The sequence below is a fragment of the Rhincodon typus genome, chromosome 7, assembly GCF_021869965.1.
Source record: "Rhincodon typus isolate 14 chromosome 7, sRhiTyp1.1, whole genome shotgun sequence".
Lineage (NCBI taxonomy): Eukaryota > Metazoa > Chordata > Chondrichthyes > Orectolobiformes > Rhincodontidae > Rhincodon > Rhincodon typus.
The window spans coordinates 64,550,181-64,574,525 of NC_063338.1; the positions used below are offsets into that span (position 1 = coordinate 64,550,181).

A 24,345-nucleotide genomic window follows, 5' to 3' on the forward strand; every position below is an offset into this window, starting at 1 on the left:
CTTCATCAGATTTCTGATGAAGGGTCTAGGCCCGAAACGTCAGCCTTTCTGCTCCTATGATGCTGCTTGGCCTGTTGTGTTCATCCAGCTCTGCACCTTGTTGTCTCGGATTCTCCAGCATCTGCAGTTCCTACTATCTCTGATTCAATGAAAGACTGAATTGATTTCATTTAAATTGCTTTGTACTTCTGTGTTTAATCCTTCATCGTATAATAAATAGAAAACATCTGTGAAGAAGTGGACAACACAAACAACATCCTTGTATGGGCAAAGGCAGATGTATTTGTATTGATCTGTGTGGGTGTAAAAGTAATGGGCCTGTGGTAGTTTTTAATTTATGTAGAACATAAATGAACAGATGGCATAATATAATGAAGTAAGGATAGGTTGCTTGCAGTTTCAGCTCTCAACTATGTTACCACTACCACTAAGAGCCATTACATCATGAGAATTCATTTTTCAAAAGGACACTTTCTTCCCACTATGTATTAGTGTATGTTAATGTATTCTGCTCATGATGATTCTTTGAGGATTTGCGTGATTGGAACATTACGTGGGTCCTTACACAGAGTGGGTCAATGCATTAAAGATTTGTGTTCTTCTTCTGATTGGTATCAAATACAGAAAGACTTTGAAAGCAATGACAAAATTACTTGAAGCCATTAACCATCTTACAGATTCCAGTTGTACTATTTTACATATATAAGATGGATCATGACTTGACAACTCATCTTCCAATGCACTGTCCTAGATCAACAATTGCTTTTTCGTTTTTTGAGTTAAAACAGGAGGTGATACAATAACACATGTCCTGTATGTAAAAAGGGAACAATTTGCATGTTCCATGCTTGATGAATACAACCAAACCATGAAATTTACAGAAAATACTATGAAGTAATCTTTTAAGTCAGAAAAGCTTTGCCTTGTTGACATAAACTGTAAATCTGAAAAGTTAAGTTGACATTCTTAAGAACCTATAATAATTTGGGTTATCTCTCAAGGGCAACGTGAGGTGGGCAACATAATTCAGGCCCAGCCAATGATGCCCACACCCATGAGTGATTTTTTTTTGTTCACATTTTGATCAAAAGCAGTAGCTGATAATAACAAGTAGGCTGATGTAATCTTATACAATGTTCATTCAAACCAGAATGTTAAAACTATACCACGTTTACGTTAATTGGAGGTATTTAGTCATGCTTTTGCAGAAATGTTTCACCCACATTGTAAAGGCAACAACTGCTACAAAGTCAAAGAGTCCTACAGCACTGAGATAGGCCCTCTGGCCCAAATGGGTCCAGGCCGATCAAACTGTCCATCCACGCTAACCCTGTTTTCCTGCACTTGGCCCATATCCGTCTAAACATTTCCTATCCATGTATTTGTCCAAATGTCATTTAAATGTGGTTAATGTACTCACCTCAACCACTTCCACTGGCAGCTCATTCCATATGCATACCATCCTCTGTGTAAAAAAGTTGCCCCTCAGGTTCCCATGTATTCTTTCCCTTCTTACCTTAAACTGATGCCCTTTAGTCCTCTATTCCCCAACCCTGGAAAAAAGACTGAGTACATTCACCCTATCCATGGCATTCATGGCCTTATACACTTCTATAAGATTCCCCCCCATAGTCTCCTAAGGCCTGAAGAAAAAAGTCCCAGCTTGTCCAACCTCTCCCTATAACTCAGTCCCTTGAGTTCTGGCAACTTCCATGTAAATTTCTTCTGCACTCTTTCCAGTTTAATAACATCCTTCACATAGCAAGGTGACCAAAACTGAACACAATACTCCAAGTGTGGCCTCACCAACATTCCGTACAACTGCAACATAACTTCCCAACTTCTATATTCAATGCCTGACTGATGAAGGCCAGTGTGCCAAAAGCCTTCTTCACTGCCCTGTCTACTTGTGACTCCATTTTCAGAGAACCGTGCACCTGAACTCCAAGGCCCCTCTGTTCCACTACACTCCTAAGGCCCTATGGTCCACTATGTAACTCCTACTTTGATTTGTATTTCCAAAATGCAACACCTCACACTTAATTATATTAAAATCCATTTGCCATTTCTCGGCTCACTTCCCCAGTGATCAAGATCCTGCTGCAATTTTGATAACCTTCCTCACTGTCCACAAAACCACCTATTTTCGTGTCATCTGCAAACTTACTAATCATGCTGTGTACATTCTCATCCAAATCATTGATATAAATAACAAACAGCAACGGGCCCAACACCAACCCCTGAGGCACAACACGAGTCACACGCCTCCAGTCTGACAAGCATCCTTCCACTATTACTTTCTGTTTCCTACCACCAAGCCAATTGTGTATCCAATTTTCCAGGATTCCATGTGATCTAACCTTCCAGAGCAGCCTACCACGTGGAACCTTATCAAAGGCCTTTCTGAAATCTGTATTGACTATGTCTACCGCCCTGCCCTCATCAACCTTCCTGGTCACTTCATCAAAGAACTCTAGCACATTTGTGAGGCATGATGTCCCAAGCACAAAGCCATGTTGACTACTCCTAATCAAACCCTGTCTTTCCAAATGCATGTGTACCTTATCCTTCAGAATCTTCTCAAGTAACTTATCTACCACAGCTGTTAAGCTTACTGGTCTATAATTCCCAAGTCTTTCTTTGCAGCCCTTCTTAAATAAGAGCAAAAGATTCGCTCCCCTCCCATCTTCCAGGACTTTACATGTGGCTAACAATAATGCAAAAAATCATTCAGGACCCCTGCAATTTCTTCTCCCACCTCTTGCAGGTTTCTTGGAAATATCTGATCAGGACCAGGAGAATTATCCACCTTCATTCATTCTAATATTTCCAACATGTCCTCTAATGTGATATGGACTGTCTTCAAGATATCACCACTAACTTTCCCAAGTCTTCATGTCTTTCTCCACGATAAACACAGAGGAGAAATATTCATTGAGTACCTCACCCATCTCCTGTGGTTCCACGTATACATGTCCACTTTGGTCCTACTAATGAATAAAGCATTCAGATTTCCTAGATATTTTCCTGTTAGCTACTGCAGTCGACTTTTAACTTAATTGTTTTCTGCTCACATGAAACTAACAAGATCAACAAATTGGGTTAAAGATAAATAAGTTCCCTGGTCCTATTAACAAAAGTAGCTTCAAAGATAGTGATGTATTGGTTGTAATTCTCCAAAAATCTTTGGTTTCTGGAGAACTGTCAGAGTATTGGAAAACTGCCAATGTGACACCCCAATTCAAAAAGGGAGGAAGGCAGAAAACTGCAACTGAAGGCTGATTAGCCAAAAATCTATTGTTGGAATCAATTATTAATGAAGCAATAGCAGCATGTTTAGAAGATCATAATCTAATCAAGCAGAGTCAGCGTGACTTCATGAAAGAGAAATATTAGTGTTTTTCAAGGATGTCTCAACCAGGTCGGAACCAGCAGATAGATTGCATTTGGACTTTCAGAAAGCATTCAACAAAGCAAATAACAAATGATTAAGTCATAGGATAAGAGACCATAGTGTTGGAGATAGTATATCGGTGTGAATAAAGAATTGGCTAATGGGCAGGAAACAATGAGTGGGGATAAATGTTTCTTTTGCAGGTTAGTGACCTGTAATCAGTGGTATTCCATGAAGATTAGTACTGGGACCGTAACTGTTTACTATATATGTTCATGACTTGGAGGAAGGAAGTGAATGCACTGTAGCCAAATATAAAGATGACACAAAAAATGTGGAAAAGTAAATTGTGAGAGAGATACAGACAATTTACAAAGAGATATTGAGAGGCTAAGTAAGTGCTCAAAAAGATGGCAAATGGAATATAATGTAGGAAAAGCTCAAGTTGTTAATTTTGGAAGGGAAAACTGAAGAAGCGTATTATTTAAACGAGAAAAAGTACAGAAAACTGCAACACAACGAGCCTTGCGGGTACTTGTACATGAAATCAAGTAAGCCAGCACACAGACTGTTTCTACTACAGACTGCCAAAGGACGATCTGTCATCAGACAATGCTGTATCCCAGATCAAAATGTCACTGATTAGCTCAGGAAAAAGGTTAATCATCTTTTACACTCTGCCACCATTTTCTCACCTCTCATTCTAAGTTTGCCACATCTTTCACCAAGGCTCTAGGACTACAGTTCTTCTTGTTATTGTATGTATCATGTCTGCTCAATAGCTGGCGCACAGGTTATCCTCCCAAACAACCAACACTTACTGCCCGCTACGCTTCCTACATACAAACTGGGGGAAACCTCACCAACGTTCCTGCTCATGCATCACTACAAACTGGTTGTCCATTCACCAGCATACTCAACCCCTCTGTGTCCCATTGCAGGACAGACTAGCCTGCAACTGGGCTGACAAAGAAAAGACATGCAGGGGAGTGAGCAAACAAGTAAAAGATTCTCGACCGGCTGTGGGAGACCATAACCTGGGAAACAACAATAGTCAACCAACTCAATAAACATAATTGCGTTGTGCTCCACTGCTGGGCCTTTAAAATCAGGAGTGATTCATTCTTAATCAGCACAGATTTTATTACTCTTACTTACTTAATTTCAAACCTCCTCATATGTAGGCATTCCCCACACCAAAGGATACAAGGAAGAGACATCGCCAGATACCATAAGCTGCACCTCTATTTCTGAGCAGTTTAGGATTGCAGCCACGGTACTTTAATGTTGGCAACACTGATGCTAGACATAATATGCAGAAATTGTATTAGGGCTTGGTCTGCACACATTATTCCTGAAATACACCCACCTTAAGACTGAAAGCACAGAATCAGTGATGATGCTGCTCATCTCTGCACAGTAAGAAAAGTGCTGCCATTCAAGGTTGGGAGCTGTACAATGGATAGCTTACATATCCACTGTCCCTCATAGATCTGTGGACTGCCAAGAAAAGCTGCACTTTTGCATATTCAATGTTGCACTAAAGGATGCTTAAGCATTTTCAGGGAACTTAGTAGCTTCGTGTACTCTGAAATATGGAAAGATTACTGAGAATGGAAGGGTCAAAAGGGGATTCCTCAAGACTTTTCTCCAAATAGCTGGTTATTACTGGAGATTTCACTTTACAGCATTCGAATATAATATGCTGACAGAAGCATTAAGAGCCTCTTAGCCAGTGTGTCGTGTGATGATAGTTCACCCTTTTATTCACTCCTGCTTTTTCCCGAACACTTCATAATACATGTAATGTATAGAAACTTGAAAGTAGGATCATGAAAGATTACAAGTGCATAGATAGATGCTGTTGTGTGGCAGAGTAGTCGTATCTCCACCTTTGAGAAAGGCGTTCTGGGTTCAGGTCTCACCTGCCCTGGAGGTGTATCATTACATGTCCAGACAGGTTTATTAGAAATAACTATCATAACATGAATAACAAGACCTTTATTCAGCACCAGAAAAAGTCAAGAACTGCAAAATCCAACATATCGTTTTCACTAGGCAAGGGCTGCTTCCTTGTTTAATAAAGGAATTTTAAACAATGACAATATCTAAACATGGCTCATTTGTCTGGAAAGTGGAGTTAATTGTCGATGATTCATGACTCTGTCCTGCATTCTTGCATGGCCCTCCACAGTGTTCAGATCCTTACCGTCAAGCTCATAGACAATCCCTTGTTTCACCTGCATCCAGCATACTCCTTTATCAGGTCCAATTATGAAGGGCACAGCATAACACAACAATACAGGTCACCACTTCAGGGTTATACTGCAAGGCCCCTCCAGAGTTGTTGAGGCCTTGAAATCTCACTTTGGAGAGGCCTATTGTCTGTTCCACCATGGCTGTCATAGAAGCATGGGCAGCATTGCATTTCTGTTCTGCATCAACCTGAGGGTTTTGGATTGGTTTCATGATCCATGTTTGGAAGGGTAGCCTTGTCTCCAGGTAGGCATCATTGAGGGCTTTGGAAACAGGTGGGGAGCTATGAGTTGTCAGGTATACAGGAGTTATGGAACCTACCAGGATATCTAGTGCAGACCTTCAATCGATTGTTGATAAAATTTACACATTGATGGAGTGGAAGCTTTTTCTTTTAATGAACTCTGCAAGTTGGTAATTGCGCATTCCTAAAATAAGGTGAATACAGTTGATAATGCCAGGGGGAAGCCAGTGATGGTGGAGAATCCCAGCGCCTGAGTTGCAGCAGTCTCCTTGACATTGGGGTAGGATATGGGCTGCTGTGATCTGAAGAAAATGGGATCAGTTACATTCCAGATTCAAATCTGGGTTGAGGATTGGGAGATGCTGCATAGTCCTCAGCTGCTCTTTGAAACTAACAGAAAAGATGAGGACAGCTGTGGCTTTGACAGGCACCAGGATGGGATTGCTTTCTATTCCTTCTTAGCACAAGTCCTGCTCCAGTAGATGACAGTGGTGATGGCCAGAAACATCTTTAATCAGCACCTAAAAAGAAAGACAATGACAACAATGCCTGTAGATACAAGGTAATATCATTCTCCCTTGCATCCTTTGTAGATCTTCACCTGCTGCTTCTCCCAATGGAAGGTGCTGATCTTGCTGAACTTGCTGATCAAGTAGCAATTGCTGTCTCCTTCTCCATTGACTTTGTAGATGCACCAAAGCCACAAGGAATCCTGCGGCAATGATTTTCATGCAACACGTGTGAGCTAATAAATGGAGGAATGTCAGAAAGATAATGCAATTTTATTGAAGGACCCCTTGAACCACTGCATCCATCAAAGTGAAGTTTCATACCATGTTATCATGAAGTAGGCATAGAGGATTCTTAACAGGCCATTGTCATGATTTGATACGGACTACTGAGTTATTATGTCACCTTATCCAAATGTATGTTGCAAAACTAAGGTTTTCATGTTACATTGGGAGAGCAGAACTCTGCCAGCATGATAGCCTCTCTGTCCCAAAAGTAAAATATCCTTGCAAATCATAGATTGCATTGCCTTGTCTGCTTACAATCCAGTATCTGAATGTAGCAGCTGCATGGTTTTGTTTTCCAGTGTGAGGTGTAGAAAGGGTTTCTGATATGAAAATCTCAAGTAATGTTTTTATGCGTATTTCTCTAATTACATTTGCTTAGCTGACATAACAACGAGGTAATTAGTGTGCGCATCGTAAATGTCATGATTGTTTGAGGCCTTGACATATATTGAATGATTTGCCGATGAAGAGCAAATTGAAGCCAGATGGATGACATGCCTCAAACAATGCAATCATGATTATTACAAGGTCAAAAATCACACAGCACCAGGTTTATTTGAAGACACAAACTTTCGGAGTCTCACTCCTTCTTCAGATATCCAACACCGGCACCTCCACATTATGATTATTACAATTTCGCCAGCATTCCGTTTGTTTTACTCTGCTCCCAAAGAGAAAAAAAAGTAATTCTGTACATTTTGCATGAGATATCAAACATTTTGTACATTTATTGAACAGTTGATTTTCGATTGGAAGTGTCAAGATTCCACCTTCATGATCTTGTGATGGAGTTGCAGGCTTCGTCTGACATGAAAGATTATCCCCATCTTTCTTTTTCCCTTTTTTTTGCTGTCCCTGTAACCATTCAGCATTCCCAAGTTTCCATGAACCCCCTTTGCACAACAATTATTGTCCCACTTTATTCCCAGAGCACATGGCTTTGAGAATGCACATGTCATTGTGAGCCCTACACTCTCCCCATGTTGGTGCCAGAGTAGCCATGGCCTAAAAGAAACAAAATCTTGGGGCTTTCTAATCCCCCTTGTTGTTTATGAGATCACATGCTTCTAACTAGATTTGTTCCTGAGTACAATGTAGCACATGGATTATCTTTGCTGATCTACCTGTAAGCTCCAGTCTGGTTGCACTTGACCTACAAGACTGATAGTGGTCTAATCCCTGCATTGAAACTGGATGAGTCCCTTGAATGCCTGTGACATACCCCCTGGCTGTCTGTAGTCCCCCCTTTCTCTGCTAAAGATTGCTTCTTTTTGACTTTCACACATGGTCGTTAGCTTGAAGTAAATGCAATGTGTTTGCTGTAAACGCTGTGGGCACATGCTGAAATGTGCTACACAGCAACATGTCCACCTCGGTGACTGTTCAATGCTTTCCAATATTACAAGCAACTTGCCTCTCCCTATATACTAAAATGAATGCTAGTCACAGAGCGCAATGTGAGCGAGTGCTAACAAGCCAAGATAAGAGCATTGAATGCATTCTTTGTAACTGCCTAACCAGAGACATCGCTTGTTTGCATTCTGGGAGGGACTTTGCAGTCAGCTTGGGTGTGAAGACCATCGTGGAAGACCATCCCTGGTGACAAGCAGGAGGAAGAGCATCCAACCAGAGGGTACTGAGACATCAGGTGTGATGGCTCTTCCACAACAAGGAATTGACCCTGACCGAGTGCTGCAGACTGGCACATTCCAAGGTCCAGGCCTAATAGCTGAGGGACGCGCGAAAGCTTTGGGCAGCCGCAGTCAAGGCGCAGTGGGGAAAGACCACTGACTGAGGTCTCCTGCTGAAGGTATATGAGGTTCTTTTCCATTATTGGACACTCCGACATTTCAAAAATATGTAAATATTAGTACTATAAGTGTAAGAGTGGTCTTTGATTTTTTGGATAAAGTCAAAGTGCAAAGTTTTGTTTGTTTACTTGATATGCAACAGTACAGAACCAAACTGCTTTTGCGACAATGTATGTAGACAAAGAGATATTTCATGAATAAGGTATGCTTGTGAAATTAAAAACAAAAGACAATCTGTCTGTTGTTGTACATGGTGCAGGTCTGGCCCATCTCCCAAAACAGTCACTCGAGCCATCTTGCATTTCACCTGGACGCCTAGGATAGACTAGGTCTGCAGGGACTCCATGTACAAAACTTTGCGTAAAGGGGGGAAGAACGTACCCAATGTTGCCCACATCCTAATGGCCACCTTTGTGTGCTGTTGTATCAAGATGTGCAAAGAACTTCAGTACGCAAATACCAAGTGTTACTACGTACTGAGCTTCTACCTGTCCCTCGTGTCGTGAAGGATGGAACTGGCCTCGCTGCTGCGGAATGCTCCAAGTAGTTGGACTGTTCCATATCACCTGTACTTCGTAGAGAAATTTGCAAAGAAGAAAGCACCTTTGACTGCCAATCCATCAGGAAGTGGTCAGCGCGTAGTGTCCTCGAGACCCTGAGGGAAAAAGAGAGAGTGGATCCCGACACATGGTTCCCCGAGCAGACTGTCAAAGTCATCACCAGGGCTTTCTAACAAGCACCAAGACATCGCTTGGCTGATGGTGAGACGGGAACTACCTTCAGATCCTTTATGTATGCCTGGTCAGTCTGTGCCACCACATGCTGCCCTTGACGTGGCTGCATTGGAGAGGGTGGGGTGGGGTTTGAGACTATCACAAATCTCCTTCTGGAATGTGTCATTACAAAGAAAGTCTGGAGGAAGATGCAGTGGTTTATATCGAGGTTTGTCCTGAGCAGCTCTGTGACACAGGACTCTGTGCTCTACAGTCTGTTCCCTGGGACACACACCAAGACAAGCATCAACCGCAGTTGGAAGACCATCAACTCAGTGAAAGATGTTCTTTGGTCTGCCCAAAAATTGTTGGTCTTCTAGAGCATGGTGTTGACCTTGACTGAGCTTTGCAGACTGGCATATTCCAAGGTTCAGGATTCCGTGCTGAAGGACACACTAAAGCTTGGGACAGCTACTGCCAAGGTGCAATGTGGAAAGACCACTGCCTGAGGTCTTCCTGCAGAAAGTAAATGGGGATCTGTTCGGTTATTGGGCCCTCCTAGTGCTTCAAATATATGTAAATATTAGTATTGTATGTGTTAGAGAGGTTTTTGGTTTTGCAGATAGAGTCAAAGTCCAACGTTTCGTTTATTTACTTGTTCAGAACCGAACTGTTTTTGTGACAATGTATATATACAAAGAGATTTTTCATGAATAAAATATATTTTTGAAACAAAGAATTTCTGGGAGTGGAGTTTACAGTCAGCGAGGGTGTGAAGGTCATTGTGGAAGAACTTGGTGTTAAGGAATAGTCAGTTTCAAATACTACATAACTGTAGTTTTCCATCCCTCCTTCCTCCTCTAACCAAAATAATGGAGAGGAAAGGTTCAACGGAGAGGAGACAGAATACTGTGAGAGGAAAGTCGGCACCGAGAGATCCTGCAAGTAAAGGTGCATGAGCGCAAACAGCTTCTGAAAACTGTTATTGGTAAGTAGCAGGTAAGTTTTAAGAAATTGTTACTGGAGCAGAGAACACCAGCAGTTTCAATTTAGTGTTAAAAGCATTTGACATTGAAAGGATTAATTAAGTTAAAGGAGGTAGACATGGCAGGAGAGCTTCAAATCATAGTCTGCTCCTCTTGCTCAATGTCAGAAACCAGGCACGTTTCCAGTGCCCAGGACCTGCATGTGTGCATGAACTGCCTCCAGCTGCAGCTCCTGGAAGCTCAAGTTTCAGAGCTGGACAGGTTACACCTGGGCAGGACCGAGACTGATATCCTTTGGGGAAGTACGAGGTAGAATGGTTGGGGAGGGTTTACATTAATGTGGCAGGGGTATGGGAACCAGAGGAGTAGGACAGTTGATGCAGAAATTGAGGGAGAGGTAGAAGCCAAGGCAAACATAACTAAAAACAAGAACAGACAGGGAAACGCTGCTGAAAAGAGCAGGGCAGGGTGGTCTGGAATGCATGTGTTTGAATGCGAGAAGTATAATAGGCAAGGTAGATGAACTCAGAGCTTTGGTTAGTACTTGGAACTATGACATTATTGCGATTATGGAGACTTGGCCAAAAGAGAGACAGGACTGGCAGCTGGATGTCCCAGAACTTAAATGATTCAGGTGTAAAAGAAGGGGATATAAAAGGCGTGAGGGAGTTGTGTTACTGGTAAAGGAGTATCTCGCAGCTGTACTCATGGAGGATATATCAGAGGACTTGTGTAGTGAGGCAATATGTGTAGAACTCAGGAATAGGAAAGGTGAAATTACAATGCTGGGGGTATACTAGATGCTTCGCAACAACCAGTGGGAGAGAGAGGAGACAATACGTAGACGAATTTTGGAAAAATGTCAAACAGCAGAGTTGTTGTGGTGGGTAATTTTAACTTCTCCTATATTGACTGGGATTCACTTTGTGCTCGGGGCTGAGATGGGGAAGAATTTATAAGGACTGTTCAGGAGAGTTTTATGACACAGTACATAAACAGTCCAACTAGAGAAGGGGTTAACTGGACCTGGTTTTGGGAAATGAGCCCAGCCAGGTGAGTGAAGTTTCAATGGGGGAGCATTTTGGGAGTAGTAACTATAATACCATGAGTTTTAAGATACTCATGGGTAGGGAAGGAAAACTACAATAATATTAGGTAGGGATAATGGCAATGGGGTCATGAAAAGTCATTAGCAAACAGGATTAAGGAGAATCTCAAGGCTTTTTATACATATATAAAAAGCAAGAGGGTAGCCAGGGAAAGGGTTGGCCCACTCATGGGCAAAGAAGGGAATCCATGTGTGGAGCCAGAAGCGGTAGGTGAGGTCTTAAACAATTACTCTGTGTCGGTATTCACCAAAGACCAGGAATTGGTGGAGGATGATCTCAGGGAAGGGAGTGCAGAATTTCTAAGCCAAGTTGTTGTTAAAAAGGAAGAGATGGTATGCATCTTAAAAAGTATTAAGGTAGATTAGTTCCTGGGTCCTGAGAGGATTTATCCCAGAATATTTAGGGAGGCCCGAGAACAAATTGTTGGAGCACTGACAAGACATCTTTGTCTCCTCTTTGGCCACAGGTGAGGTCCCAGAGGACTGGAGAACAGCCAATGTTGTCCCATTGTTTAATGGGGCAGCAGGGATGATCCATGAAATTACAGGCCTGTGAGTCTCACATTGGTGGTAGGGAAATTATTGGAAAAATTCTCAGGGACAAGATCAATATGCATTTAGAAGCAAACAGACTTATTAGCAATAGACAGCATGGTTTTGTGTGGAGGATGTCATGCCTCATGAACTTGATTGAGTTCTTTGAATTAGAATCCCTACAGTGTGGAAACAGGCCCTTCGGCCCAACAAGTCCACACCGAACCTCAGAGCATCCCACCCAGATCCATTCCCCTATGACCCACCTAATATACACCCTCTACCTCCCTGAACACTACGGGCAATTTAGCATGGCCAATCCACCTAACCTGCACATCTTTGGACTGTGGGAGGAAACCGGAGCACCCGGAGGAAACCCACGCAGACACGGGGAGAATGTGCAAACTCCACACAGACGGTCGCCCAAGGCTGGAATCGAACCCAGGTCCCTGGCGCTGTGAGGCAGCAGTGCTAACTACTGTGCCACCGTGTCGGTGAGGTGACAAAGATGATTGATGAGGGAAAAGCGGTTGATGTTGTCTATATGGGCTTCAATAAAACTTTTGACAAGGTCCTTCATGGCAGACTGGTACAAAAGGTGAAGTCACATGCTGTCAGAGGTGAGCTGGCGAGATGGATACAGAACTGGTTAGTCATAGGAGACAGAGGGTAGCAGCGGAAGGATGTTTTTCAGAATGGAGGGTTGTGACTAGTGGTGTTCTACAGGGATCAGTACTGGGACCTCTGCTGTTTGTGGTCTACATAAATGATTTGGAGGAAAATGTGGCTGGTCTGATTAGTAAGTTTACAGATGATATAAAGATTGATGGAATTGAGGTCAGTGAGGAAGATTGTCAGAAGATACAGCAGGATATAGATCAGTTGGAGGCATGGGCAGAAAAATGGCAGATGGAGTTTAATCTGAACAAATGTGAGGTGAAGTATTTTGGAAAGTCAAGTATAGCTGGAAATGGCAAAACCCTTTGGAGTATTAATATGCAGAGAGATCTGGGTATGCAATTCCACAGATCAGTGGCAGCGCGGGTAGATAAGATGGTAAAAAAGGCCTGTGGCATACTTGTCTTCATTAGAAGGGCTATTGAGTATAAGGATAGGCAAGTTATGCTGCAGCTTTTTGGAGTTATAATTAGGCCACACTTGGAACATTGCGTACAGTTCTGGCTACCACACTACCAGATGGATGTGGTTGTTTTGAAGACAGTACAGAAATGGTTTACCAGGATGTTACCTAGTATGGAGGATTTTAGCTACGAAGAAAGGTTAGATAGCCTGGGATAGTAGGAACTGCCGATAGAGGGTTGCAGTGGGAGAGGGATACACTGAGGTTTAGAGGGTTTCAGTGGGAGAGTCTCGACCCGAGACGTCAGCTTTCTTGCTCCTCTGATGCTGCTTGGCCTGCTGTGTTCATCCAGCTCTACACCGTGTTATCTTAGATAGACTGGATTTGTTTTCACTGGAACACAGGAGTTTGAGAGGTGACCTGATAAAAGTTTATAAGGTTGTGAATAGCATGGCTAGAGTGGAAAGTATGATGCTTTTTCACAGGGTGGAAGGGTCAACCACAAGGGGACACAGGTTCAAGGTGCCAGGGTGTGGGGGAGACAGTTTAAAAGAGATGTAAAAGGCAAATTTTTCACACAAAGGGTGATCAGTGCCTGGAACACACTGTCAGAGGAAGTGGTAGAAGCAGACACAATATCAACATTCCGGAGGACCGCTCTCTCCATGACTCCTTTGTCCGCTCCAGACTCCCCGCCAGCCCCACCACCCCTGACACTTTTCACTGTAACCGCAGGAAGTGCTACACCTGCCCCTACCCCTCCCCCCTCACTCCATCCCAGGCTCCAAGAAAACCTTTCACATTAAACAGATGTTCACCTGCACATCTGCTAATGTGGTCTATTGTATCCACTGTTCCCGATGTGGCCTCCTCTACATCGGGGAAACCAAGTGGAGGCTTGGAGACCACTTTGTGGAACACCTATGCTTGGTTCGTGACAAATGACTGGACCTCCCAGTCGCGAACCACTTCAACTCCCCCTCCCACTCCTTGGGCGACATGTCCATCCTGGGCTTCCTCCAGTGCTACAACGATGCCACCCGAAGACTACAGGAACAGCACCTCATATTTTGCAGGGGAACCCTGCAGCCCAATGGTCTCAATGTGAGCTTCACAAGCTTCAAAATCTCCCCACCCTCGACCCCATCCCAAAATCAGCCCAGCTCGTCCCCACCTCCTTGACCTGTCCGTCTTTTCTCCCACCTATCCGCTCCTCCCACCTCACTGACCAACCCCCAACCCCACCTCCTACCTACCAACCCCATCCCCGCCTCCTTGACCTGTCCATCTTCCCTTGACTGACCAACCTCCATCCTAACTCCCCGCCTACACTCGCCTTTACTGGCTCCATCCCCGCCTCCTTGACCTGTCCGGCTCCTCTCCACCTATCTGCTCCTTTATCCTCTTTTCATCTGCCTCCCTCCCCCTCTCTATTTACTTCAGAGTCCACTTCCCCTTCCCCATTTCTGAAGAAGGGTCCAGACCCGAAATGTCAGCTTTCCTGCTCCTCTGATGCTGCTTGGCCTGCTGTGTTCATCCAGCTCTACACCTTGTTATCTCAGATTCTCCAGCATCGGCAGTTCCTACTATCTCCAAAATTCAAGAAACCCCTGGATGAATACACGAATAGAAAGGGAATAGAGGGATGGGGAACCTGTAAGTGAAGACAGTTTTAGTATGGAAGGGCAAAATGTGTCTGTGCAGGCTTGGAGGGCCGAAGGATCTGTTCCTGTGCTGTATTGTTCTTTGCTCATTGTTCTTTATTTTTTTTTGCATGCAATGCATGTGTGTGTCTGTGTGCATATTGACCTGGCAGAGGCATGCAAATTGCAAGTGTCACTGAGTTCCAAATCAAAGTGTTGAAGAGCTGAGGTGGTGTGTGTTAAATCAAAGGCAGGCATGATAATGTTGGATAACAAGGTGTAGAGCTGGATGAACACAAGGAAGTCACGGCGAGAGCAGTCCCTCCGGAAGGCAGATAAGGGTGGGGAGGGAAAAATGTCCTTGGTAGTGGGGTCAGATTGCAGGTGGCGGAAGTGTTGGAGGATGATGCGTTGAATCTGGAGGTTGGTGGGGTGGTACGTGAGGATGAGGGGGATTCTGTTTTTGTTGTTATTGCAGGGAGGGGGTGTGAGGGGTGAGTTGCAGGAAACACGAGAGATGCGGTCGAGGGCGTTTTCGACCACTGTGGAGGGGAAGTTGCAGTCCTTGAAAAAAGATTTGCCGCTGCAGTTGAATAGACAAAGGGTTCAGAAAAATGGTGACCATGGAGCTCAAAGATCAAAGAAAAATACAGCACAGGAACAGGCCCTTCGGCCTTCCAAGCCTGTGCTGCCACATTTTGTCCTTCCATATTAAAACTGTCTTCACTTACAGCTCGCAGGGGCACTGTGGTGAAGACAATATTGGTTGTCACTGAGAATAGCAATCCATAAACTGCAGCTTTCAGGTGAATGCTCTGATTTGCACATGAGGAATTTGTCCCACCTAGTTTTTCAGGAAAGGAAAGGAGAATTGGAAGTAGCATCTGGACAAGACAAATTAAGTTTTAATGAGATGCAAATGAATGGAGATAAGGTAGATGTCCTGCATCAGTGAGATTCTGAAGTCATTATTTAAAGTTTATGGAGAAATATTGGAAAGGTATTTCTCATTGCCATGATTCTTATTTTCATTCTCGTAATATTTTTCCACTTCTCTCACCATTGACCATGCCACACTAGGGAAGGGAGAAGGCTAAACATCTTAAAAAAAGAAACATCAATTACGGTTGAAACTTCTCACTAGGTGAGTTAAGGATGTGGATCGACAAATGGAACTGCGATGTTGTTGCCATCACAGCTGTGGCTGTGGGAGGGGCCGGACTAGCAAGTCAACATTCTGGCTATAGGATCTTCAGGCAGGACAGGGGAGTGTACAGAGAGGAGATAGTAGCGCATCACTAATGAAGGAGTAAGCGACTGCAGTCAGGAGGGATGATATCTTCAGAAATCACACGACGCCAGGTTATAGTCCAACAGGCTTATTTGAAAACACATGCTTTTGGAGCCTTAGTCCTTCTTCAGATGTCAGTGAGAGAGGTAGTATCAAACACAGAATTTATAAGTAAAAGATCAAAGGTTCACACCATTAATGAGGATGTACTAAACAAACCTAAGATAGTATTAAATATTTAATCAGTTGGAAGGTTTTAATTGATTAATATGTATATGTAAATCCCCGAATTCCTTTCAAGTCACGGTCCTGACGAGAACTAAAGATTTCATCAGAGTAAAGAAGAGGTGACATTTTAGCTCAGACAATGCATGTCAGGTGTGAGGCCTTGTTTAGAATCTGTTTATGTTTTAAACGACACACACATGAATCTATGGGATGAATTCGTATTTGCAGATACGTTTTATTTTGTTCAAAAAGCACACAATTTATAGACCGTCAGTCAATGTGACATTTTATAAATTCCTACTTTAGAAATTAAACCAGTGTGACTCCAAACTAAAACATAAACAGATTCTAAACAAGGCCTCACACCTAACATGCATTGTCTGACCTAAAATGTCACCTCTTCTTTACGTTGATGAAACCTTCTGATCTCTCAGGACCATGGCTTGAAAGGAATTCGGGGATTTACATATACATATTAATCAATTAACAACTTCTAACTGAATAAAGATTTAACAGCATCTTAGCTTTGTTTAGTACATCCTCATCAATGGTGTAAACCTTTGATCTTTTACTTATAAATTCTGTGTCTGATACTACCTCTCTCACTAACACCTGAAGGAGGACTGAGGCTCCGAAAGCTTGCGTTTTCAAATATATCGGTTGGACTATAACCTTGTATTGTGTGATTGCTGACCTTGTCCATCCCAGTCCAAAACCAGCACCTCCACATCATGGATAATATCTTGGAAGGGTCTTCATTTGAGTCTTTGTGTGTCGAGCTTAGGAATAAAACAAGGGCAGTCACACTATTGGGAGTGTGTTATGGACCCTCAAACAATGGATAATGGGAGAGCAGATATATAGACAAGTCACTGAGATGTGTGAAAAAAGGGGCAATTATAGTAGAGGATTTTGATTTCCCCAAGGTTAATTGGGATAATCATAATGTAAAAGTTTTGGAAGGGACAGACTTCTTGAAATGTATTCATGTGAGCTTACTTTATATCAACATGCAGATGTTCCAACAAGGAAGGCTGTAGTATTGGTCCTAATTCTGGGGAATAAAACTGGATTTGTGTTTGAAGTGGCAGTGTGGGAGCATTTTCAGATAGGAACCACAACACTGTATATTTTAAGTTATGGAAAAGGAAAGAGAATATCTGACAAAAAATACCTGCAAAAAAGGGTTTTGGATTGACAGAAGGCAGGTTTTATTAAAATAAAGCAGGATCTGGCCAAGTAAACTGGGGGGAAATAGTTACTACTAGATAAATTTACTGCAGAGCAGTGGGGGCATTCAAAATAGAATTGACGAGATACAGACCCAACATGTTCCCATTAGGATGAAATGTAAAAGCAATAAGTCATTTAGAACCATGAATGTCTATGAATATTCAGAACTGAATAAGAAAGAAAATAGAGCTTTCAACAGGTGCAAAGGGAACAAATCAACAGGAGGCAAAGAGGGGGCATGAGAAAGCACTGGTGAGTAAAATTAGAGTGAATCCCAAGATATTCTATAAGTATATCAAGGGAAGAGGATAACCAGCAAAACAGTACTTAACTAATAAAATGTACTTATCTATTTGTAGTGATTGGAACCAGGTTGACCTCATTGGCTATAAGGTCATCGATTGGGGATGTTAACTTAGCCAATCTGTCTCCCAAGGAGGAGAAGAGGAAACACAAGAAGAAACGTTTGGTGCAAATCCCTAACTCTTACTTCATGGATGTCAAATGTCCCGGTTTTTACAAAATCACTGTAGCGTTCAGCCATGTACAGATTGTTGTGTTATGTGTCAGACGCTCCACTGTACTTTGCCAGCCAGGAAAGGCCAGGCTAACAGAAGGCTTTTCCTTCAGAAGAAAGCAGCACTAAAATGAGAGTTGGCATCTCGGGATGGGTGAGACTACCTGCACTGCTGGACATCGGGAAACTGGCTAAGGGATATTGATTCACTTCCCTGAGACCTGGTTGGCAGGATGAAGGAAGAGTAGCTTGGTGGGGGGAGGCTGGTGGGGTTGGTGTCATCACTGTCCCATAGCCTTACCCATCTGGTTCATGTAAACATTTTGGAACTTCCGCTGATATCGAGTTATTTGTTAGAATTGTCAAATAAAATGTTGTAACATCAAAAAAAATAACCAGGAGATGAGAATCTCCTTGGTTCAGGCAACAGACTCTGAACTGGCTGGCCATAGTCAATGTACTGTGCACCAGTCAATACAGGGTGACTTGGTGATGGGACACCAGCTTCTGTGCTGTTATTTCACTATTGTTAAGGAAAAGTTCTATAACCTTTGTGTTTACCGCTGCATTTTAGCTGGATGAAGCTGTTGAGTGAATAATGATGTTTCGGCACTGTTGAAAAAACACAATAAGAATCAACCAGCTATATTGCCTAAGCTATGCCACCACTATATAAAATAATTAATAGAATACAAGCAATGCAATATATCTACGAATTGACATATTTCTCGTGGTGTACCGCAAAACTGAATTAAATCAGTAAGTTGTGTGAACCAATCACCTCATGCCTCCTGCAAATAAATGAAAGCATCGAGAGAAAACGATCAAGAAGTAACATTCTGATCCACTCAAGAGTCAGATCAGTAAACCTGGTGAACGGGATTCTCTGAACTGCCTTTCTAATTCTTCCCTTTGCCCATAACAGCCCATTTTCTCTTGTTATCTGTCTGTATGTGTGTAAAGGAGAGTTTATAATGGGGTTGGGGATCTAATTAATAAAGATATCCTGATCATTCATAATTGTTTACCTGTAATTAGATTCAATTTACTTGTAATAAATAGAAAGCGTAGAAGAATAGAAACTTGGTCTGTGCTTTCTGTCAAACTGGACTGAAAGTTGGATAAATTGTGAAATTCTGCATACCTTTTGCAAATGTTTAACTTTTGTGACAACTCAGAGGGAAGTGGGGCTTTATTTCTATCCCAATCCTACCCCAGTGAGGTGTCATAGTTGCTGGCCCTCCAACTGTTGTCTGGCCCTTGTAAAATACAGCCTGGGAGAAAATCAGCCATGGCAGGACCAGAATTAACTTTTCAGCTTCTTGCAGGATTGAATTTCATCATTGCGAAAGGGCCAACATCTTACCGTACTGCTAAATTGGCCAGTTCTTTTTAAGGCCACAGAGTCTAAAATATACAAAGAAACAAATTATGACATCAATAAGAGAGATTAATTTTTGAATCTAATCCCAATTAAATTATAATTGTTTCTTTGTAGTTTACATCAAGCAAGAATTGATTAGACTTACACTCCCATATTTTTAAAGCTAATTCTGCGTCTTTTATAAATACTTGTGTAATTATTCATTGTGCTTTGCAACAGCTCGAGAGAACTGAATGCACCTAAATTTCATGCTTGACTCATTTGCACATCTAGCCAAGTATTCCCAGTACAGATACGTGTCAAATAGAAAAAAAATGTGTTTGGGAAATAGAGTGAAAGTCAGGACTGCTCAAAGTCAGATTATCCAGACAGACTGGGGCAACTCAGTTTATACAATCATGTGGTTATATATGACACTCCCCAATTAAAACCCCTTGTGAACTCAACAATCATTGCAGATGCTGAGAGAAAATCTAACCGAACCAAAAATGCAGCACTGTCATTCAGGTTTACCTCCTGATTTTAGCTACTATATTTTTAAATTACATCTTTGGTTTCAAAAATGTTAAGTGATTTGAAGTTATTATCAATCAATGCTAACAGTGTGATCAGCAAGTCTACGCAGAATCCACAAAATATATCATATTGACAATATAATTGGAACTAAAATCTGTAGAAAACACACTGATCTATAGTTATCCATTGGTTCTGCTTTTCCCTCAAGTTCAGTTACCTTTGCAAACAATTCCAGCAGGTCAATGAGGCATGGTTCATTGCCTTTAACTCCATACTGAGTAATCCTTACAGCATCTATGTTCTTTGATGAGATTCGATAACATCTTGTATAATGTTTTCAACTATTTTCCTCATGACATATCTGTAAATTGCAAATTTGTATCCAAGTCTATTTTAATAATCAGGATAACAATTACGAGCCTGCAGCCCTCTGTTGCTGTTACATTATTTATGGAGCTCCTAAAATATTCACCAGAGCTTCACATTTCTTTTTTTAGATTTGAAGAACATCCCAGCTGGCCTCTTTATTTTGCTTCCATCTCCTTGACAGCTGCTATATTCTCATCCACAAGTACTGCTACCCATTGCCTAGTTTTACAAATCTATCTTTGTAAAACTTTACATTTTTTAGTTTCATTTCATGCCTAGCTTCCACTAACAGGTACATATTTGTGATGTGACTCCAGTCATTAATTTTCATTGCATCCACTTCATTCCCTAGAAGTGCATTTTCAACTCAATACATATTTTCTTCGTTGATATTTATATTACTTGTCTCTGCATCTGTTTTTTTCTGCCCAGAACAGCACTTTAAACTACTTTCTTTGCTTAGCTACATTTACTAAAGTGTTATCTGCTCTTTCCAGCTCCTCTACACGGGTGACTTCCACTTGAAAAAAAAACCATGATTTTCTTCTCCACCCAGAAAGAATCGTTATTCCCGACGATGAATTGTCTGAACTATTCCCAAAATTGCCTCTACATGTTGCTAATGTCCACATGGATCAAACAGTTGGGTGCTTATACTCTAATGTTGCATTAGTATCTGTGAAAATGAATGTAAGAGAAATATTTTCCTAATTTGCTAACCTACACTGAATGTAATTAAGTAAGGCCTATATCTCTTCAAATTCAAAAATAGTTCGGATTGAAATTGGATCATATCAAATCCATTCAGTGGTGTGAAACAGGTGCCATGTGGATCAACATTTGAGCCAACATTTCATGCTAGAATACAATATTAATAGAGGTTTCAGGAATTCCTGATGGTTTTCAATAAAGTATTAACTATCTTATATGTAAGCAAGAGGTCTTTCATTTGTTTTCAAAGTCCTATCAGAGATTGTATTGCAAGGAGAGGAAGAGGCATTGTCCCATTTTACCTCCCCTCCCTGGACTTACTTGAGGATGGTTTTTGGAAGTGCAAGCAGCCTGACCGTAATCTCTTTGAAATATATAGATGGATGTAGTATATGAGTCCTATTTAATAGAGGAAACTTTGAAAATTTCAGATTGATAAAGATAATCTACCCCCTTCCCCAACCACAACCCATTCATGCCCCCAAACTACATTATTTTCAAGTTTCTACATCAAATTGAAATCAAAGCATGATAGCATCTGAGAATGATCACCACTGGAAGGAGGCCATCAACACATTATGCCTAAACCAACTCTTTGAAAGAGTAATCCAATTCATTGCAGTCTCTTGCTCTTTCCTAATGGAATTCAAATCTTTTCCCAAACAAATCAGTGTACAATTTATTTGCTCATTCATATTGACATTGGTTCTTCAGTACCACATCCAGAACTGAACGCAACACTGTAACCTGTTCCTAACCAGTACTTTATAATGATAGAACACAGCTCCTTCTGGTACAGGCCGTCAGGATGGGAAACCCAAGAAATTATAGGAGCCAAGGACATTTAGGAATTCCATACCTTATCTCTTACTCCCAAATGTGAAGAACATATAGCTTCAATAATAACAGAGATAACAAGGTGTAGAGCTGGATGAACACAGCAGGCCAAGCAGCATCATAGGAGCAGAGAGGCTGACGTTTCGGGCCTAGACCCTTCATCAGAAATGGGGGAGGGGAAGGGGGTTCTGAAATAAATAGGGAGAGAGGGGGAGGCGGATGGAAGATGGATAGAGGAGAAGATAGGTGGAGAGGAAACAGACAGATCAAAGAGGCAGGGATGGAGCCAGTAAAGGTGAGCGTAGGTGGGGAGGTAGGGAGGAGATAGGTCAGTCCAGGGAGGACGGACAGGTCAAGGGGGCGGGATGAGGTTAGTAGGTAGGAGATGGGGGTGGGGCTTGAGGTGGGAGGAGGGGATAGGAGGGAGGAAGAACAGGTTAGGGAGGTGGGGACAAGCTGGGCTGGTTTTGGGATGCGGGAGGGGGAGGGGAGATTTTGAAGCTTGTGAAATCCACATTGATACCATTGGTCTGCAGGGTTCCCAAACGGAATATGATTTGCTGTTCCTGCAACCTTCGGGTGGCATTGTTGTGGCACTGCAGGAGGCCCAGGATGGACATGTCGTCTGAGGAATGGGAGGGGGAGTTGAAATGTTTTGCGACTGGGAGGTGCAGTTGTTTATTGCGAACTGAGCGTAGGTGTTCTGCAAAGCGGTCCCCAAGCCTCCGCTTGGTTTCCCCGATGTGGAGGAGGCCACAACGGGTACAGCGGATGCAGTATACCACATTGGCAGATGTGCAGGTGAACATCTGCTTGATGTGGAAAGTCTTCTTGGGGCCTGGGATGGGGGTGAGGGAGGAGGAATGGGGGCAGGTGTAGCACTTCCTGCGGTTGCAGGGAAAAGTGCCGGGTGTGGTGGGGCTGGAGGGGAGTGTGGAGCGGACAAGGGAGTCACAGAGAGAGTGGTCCCTCCGGAAAGCAGATAAGGATGGGGAGGGAAAAATGTCTTTGGTGGTGGGGTCGGATTGCAGATGGCGGAAGTGTTGGAGGATGATGCGTTGGATCTGGAGGTTGGTGGGGTGGTATGTGAGGACGAGGGGGATTCTTTTTTGATTGTTTTTGTGGGGACGGGGTGTGAGGGATGAGTTGCGGGAAATGTGGGAGACATGGTGGAGGGCGTTCTCGACCACTGATGGGGGGAAGTTGCGGTCCTTGAAAAACGAGGACATCTGAGATGTACGGGAGTGGAATGCCTCATCCTGGGAGCAGACGCGGCGGAGGTGAAGGAATTGGGAATAGGGGATGGCGTTTTTGCAGGAAGGTGGGTGGGAGGAGGTGTATTCTAGGTAGCTGTGGGAGTCAGTGGATTTGAAATGGATATCAGTTTCTAGGTGGTTGCCCGAGATGGAGACAGAGAGGTCCAGGAAGGTGAGAGAGGTATTAGAGATAGTCCAGGTGAACTTAAGGTTGGGGTGGAAGGTGTTGGTGAAGTGGATGAACTCTTCGAGCTCCTCGTGGGAGCACGAGGCGACGCCGATACAGTCATCAATGTAACGGAGGAAGAGGTGGGGTTTAGGGCCAGTGTAGGTACGGAAGAGGGATTGTTCCACATAACCAACTCTCTCAATAATAACAGGATCTATTTGTCTATTCATGAAGCCCCAGATTTGAAATGCCTTATATTTGTCCTGCCACCAAAGACTTTTGTACATACACTCTCAGATTTCTCTATTCCAGTATCTTTGTTAAAAATTAGAGAATTTAGTAGTTTATATTCCATCTCCTCATTCTCCCTATCTAAGTGAATCATGTAATCACATTTCTCAGCAGCAAATTTCTTCTGCCACATGTCTACTCAATTTGACAACATATGTGTCCTCCTGAAGTCAATTGCTAAGCTTTTTTATTGTTGACTTATATTTTACATTGACATATTTTGTATATGAAATATACCTCTCAAATATAACTATTCTGATGCTGAACACTAAGGACTGCTATTTTATAATTCTCTCTAGCCTCATCAAAAGTGAATACCCATTTCTTATTTTTTAGCCAGTTTTATGTTCATGTTGCTGCCACTTTGGTTTCATCTGTGAATTAATTGTTTATTCTTCTAACTGGTCTGTCTTTCTACAATATTTACTTTATGTCCTGTAGCTTGCCTTTGCCCCCCTAATGTGCATTATCCATAAATAGCATTTTAACTCTCCTTGTTCGCATATACAACTCAATTCTAGAAATTTATCAGCCCCATGCCAACACTTCATCCAAATATTTGAGACCAGTGATCATCATATAAAATCAGTTGATAAATATCTCAATTGAAGGTAATCACGACAACATCTGAGGAAGAACAACAAAGATGTGACTATCTAACCATAGAATGTAAGGTGCCAGTTGTCAGCACAAGCCTGTATATTGTCCCAATTATGTAGCATTTGAAAGTGCTTCAGTACCTGAGGAGTTGCGAATGTGCTACACATTGTGCAAGCATCAGCAAACATCGTCACTTCTGGCATTATGATGGAGGAATGGTCATTGATGAAGCATCTGAAGATGGTTGGGCTTAGGACACTACCTTAAGAAATTCCTGCAGAAATATCCTGGAGCTGAGATGACTGACCTCCAACAATGACTGCCATCCAACAATGACAACCATCTTCACATGTGCGAGGTATAACCCTAACCAGCA

General features: G+C 42.5%; 1 protein-coding gene across 1 annotated transcript in view; it reads left to right on the forward strand.

Moving 5' to 3' along the window:
* LOC125483526 (40S ribosomal protein S27-like) overlaps positions 1 to 17,965 on the forward strand; it is a 72,761-nt gene extending 54,796 nt beyond the window's left edge. Inside the window, exon 2 of the mRNA XM_048599234.1 lies at positions 17,679 to 17,965. Coding sequence (XP_048455191.1) covers positions 17,679 to 17,965 — 287 coding nt within the window. The remainder of the gene's footprint in view (positions 1 to 17,678) is intronic.
* Positions 17,966 to 24,345: the final 6,380 nt, after the last annotated feature.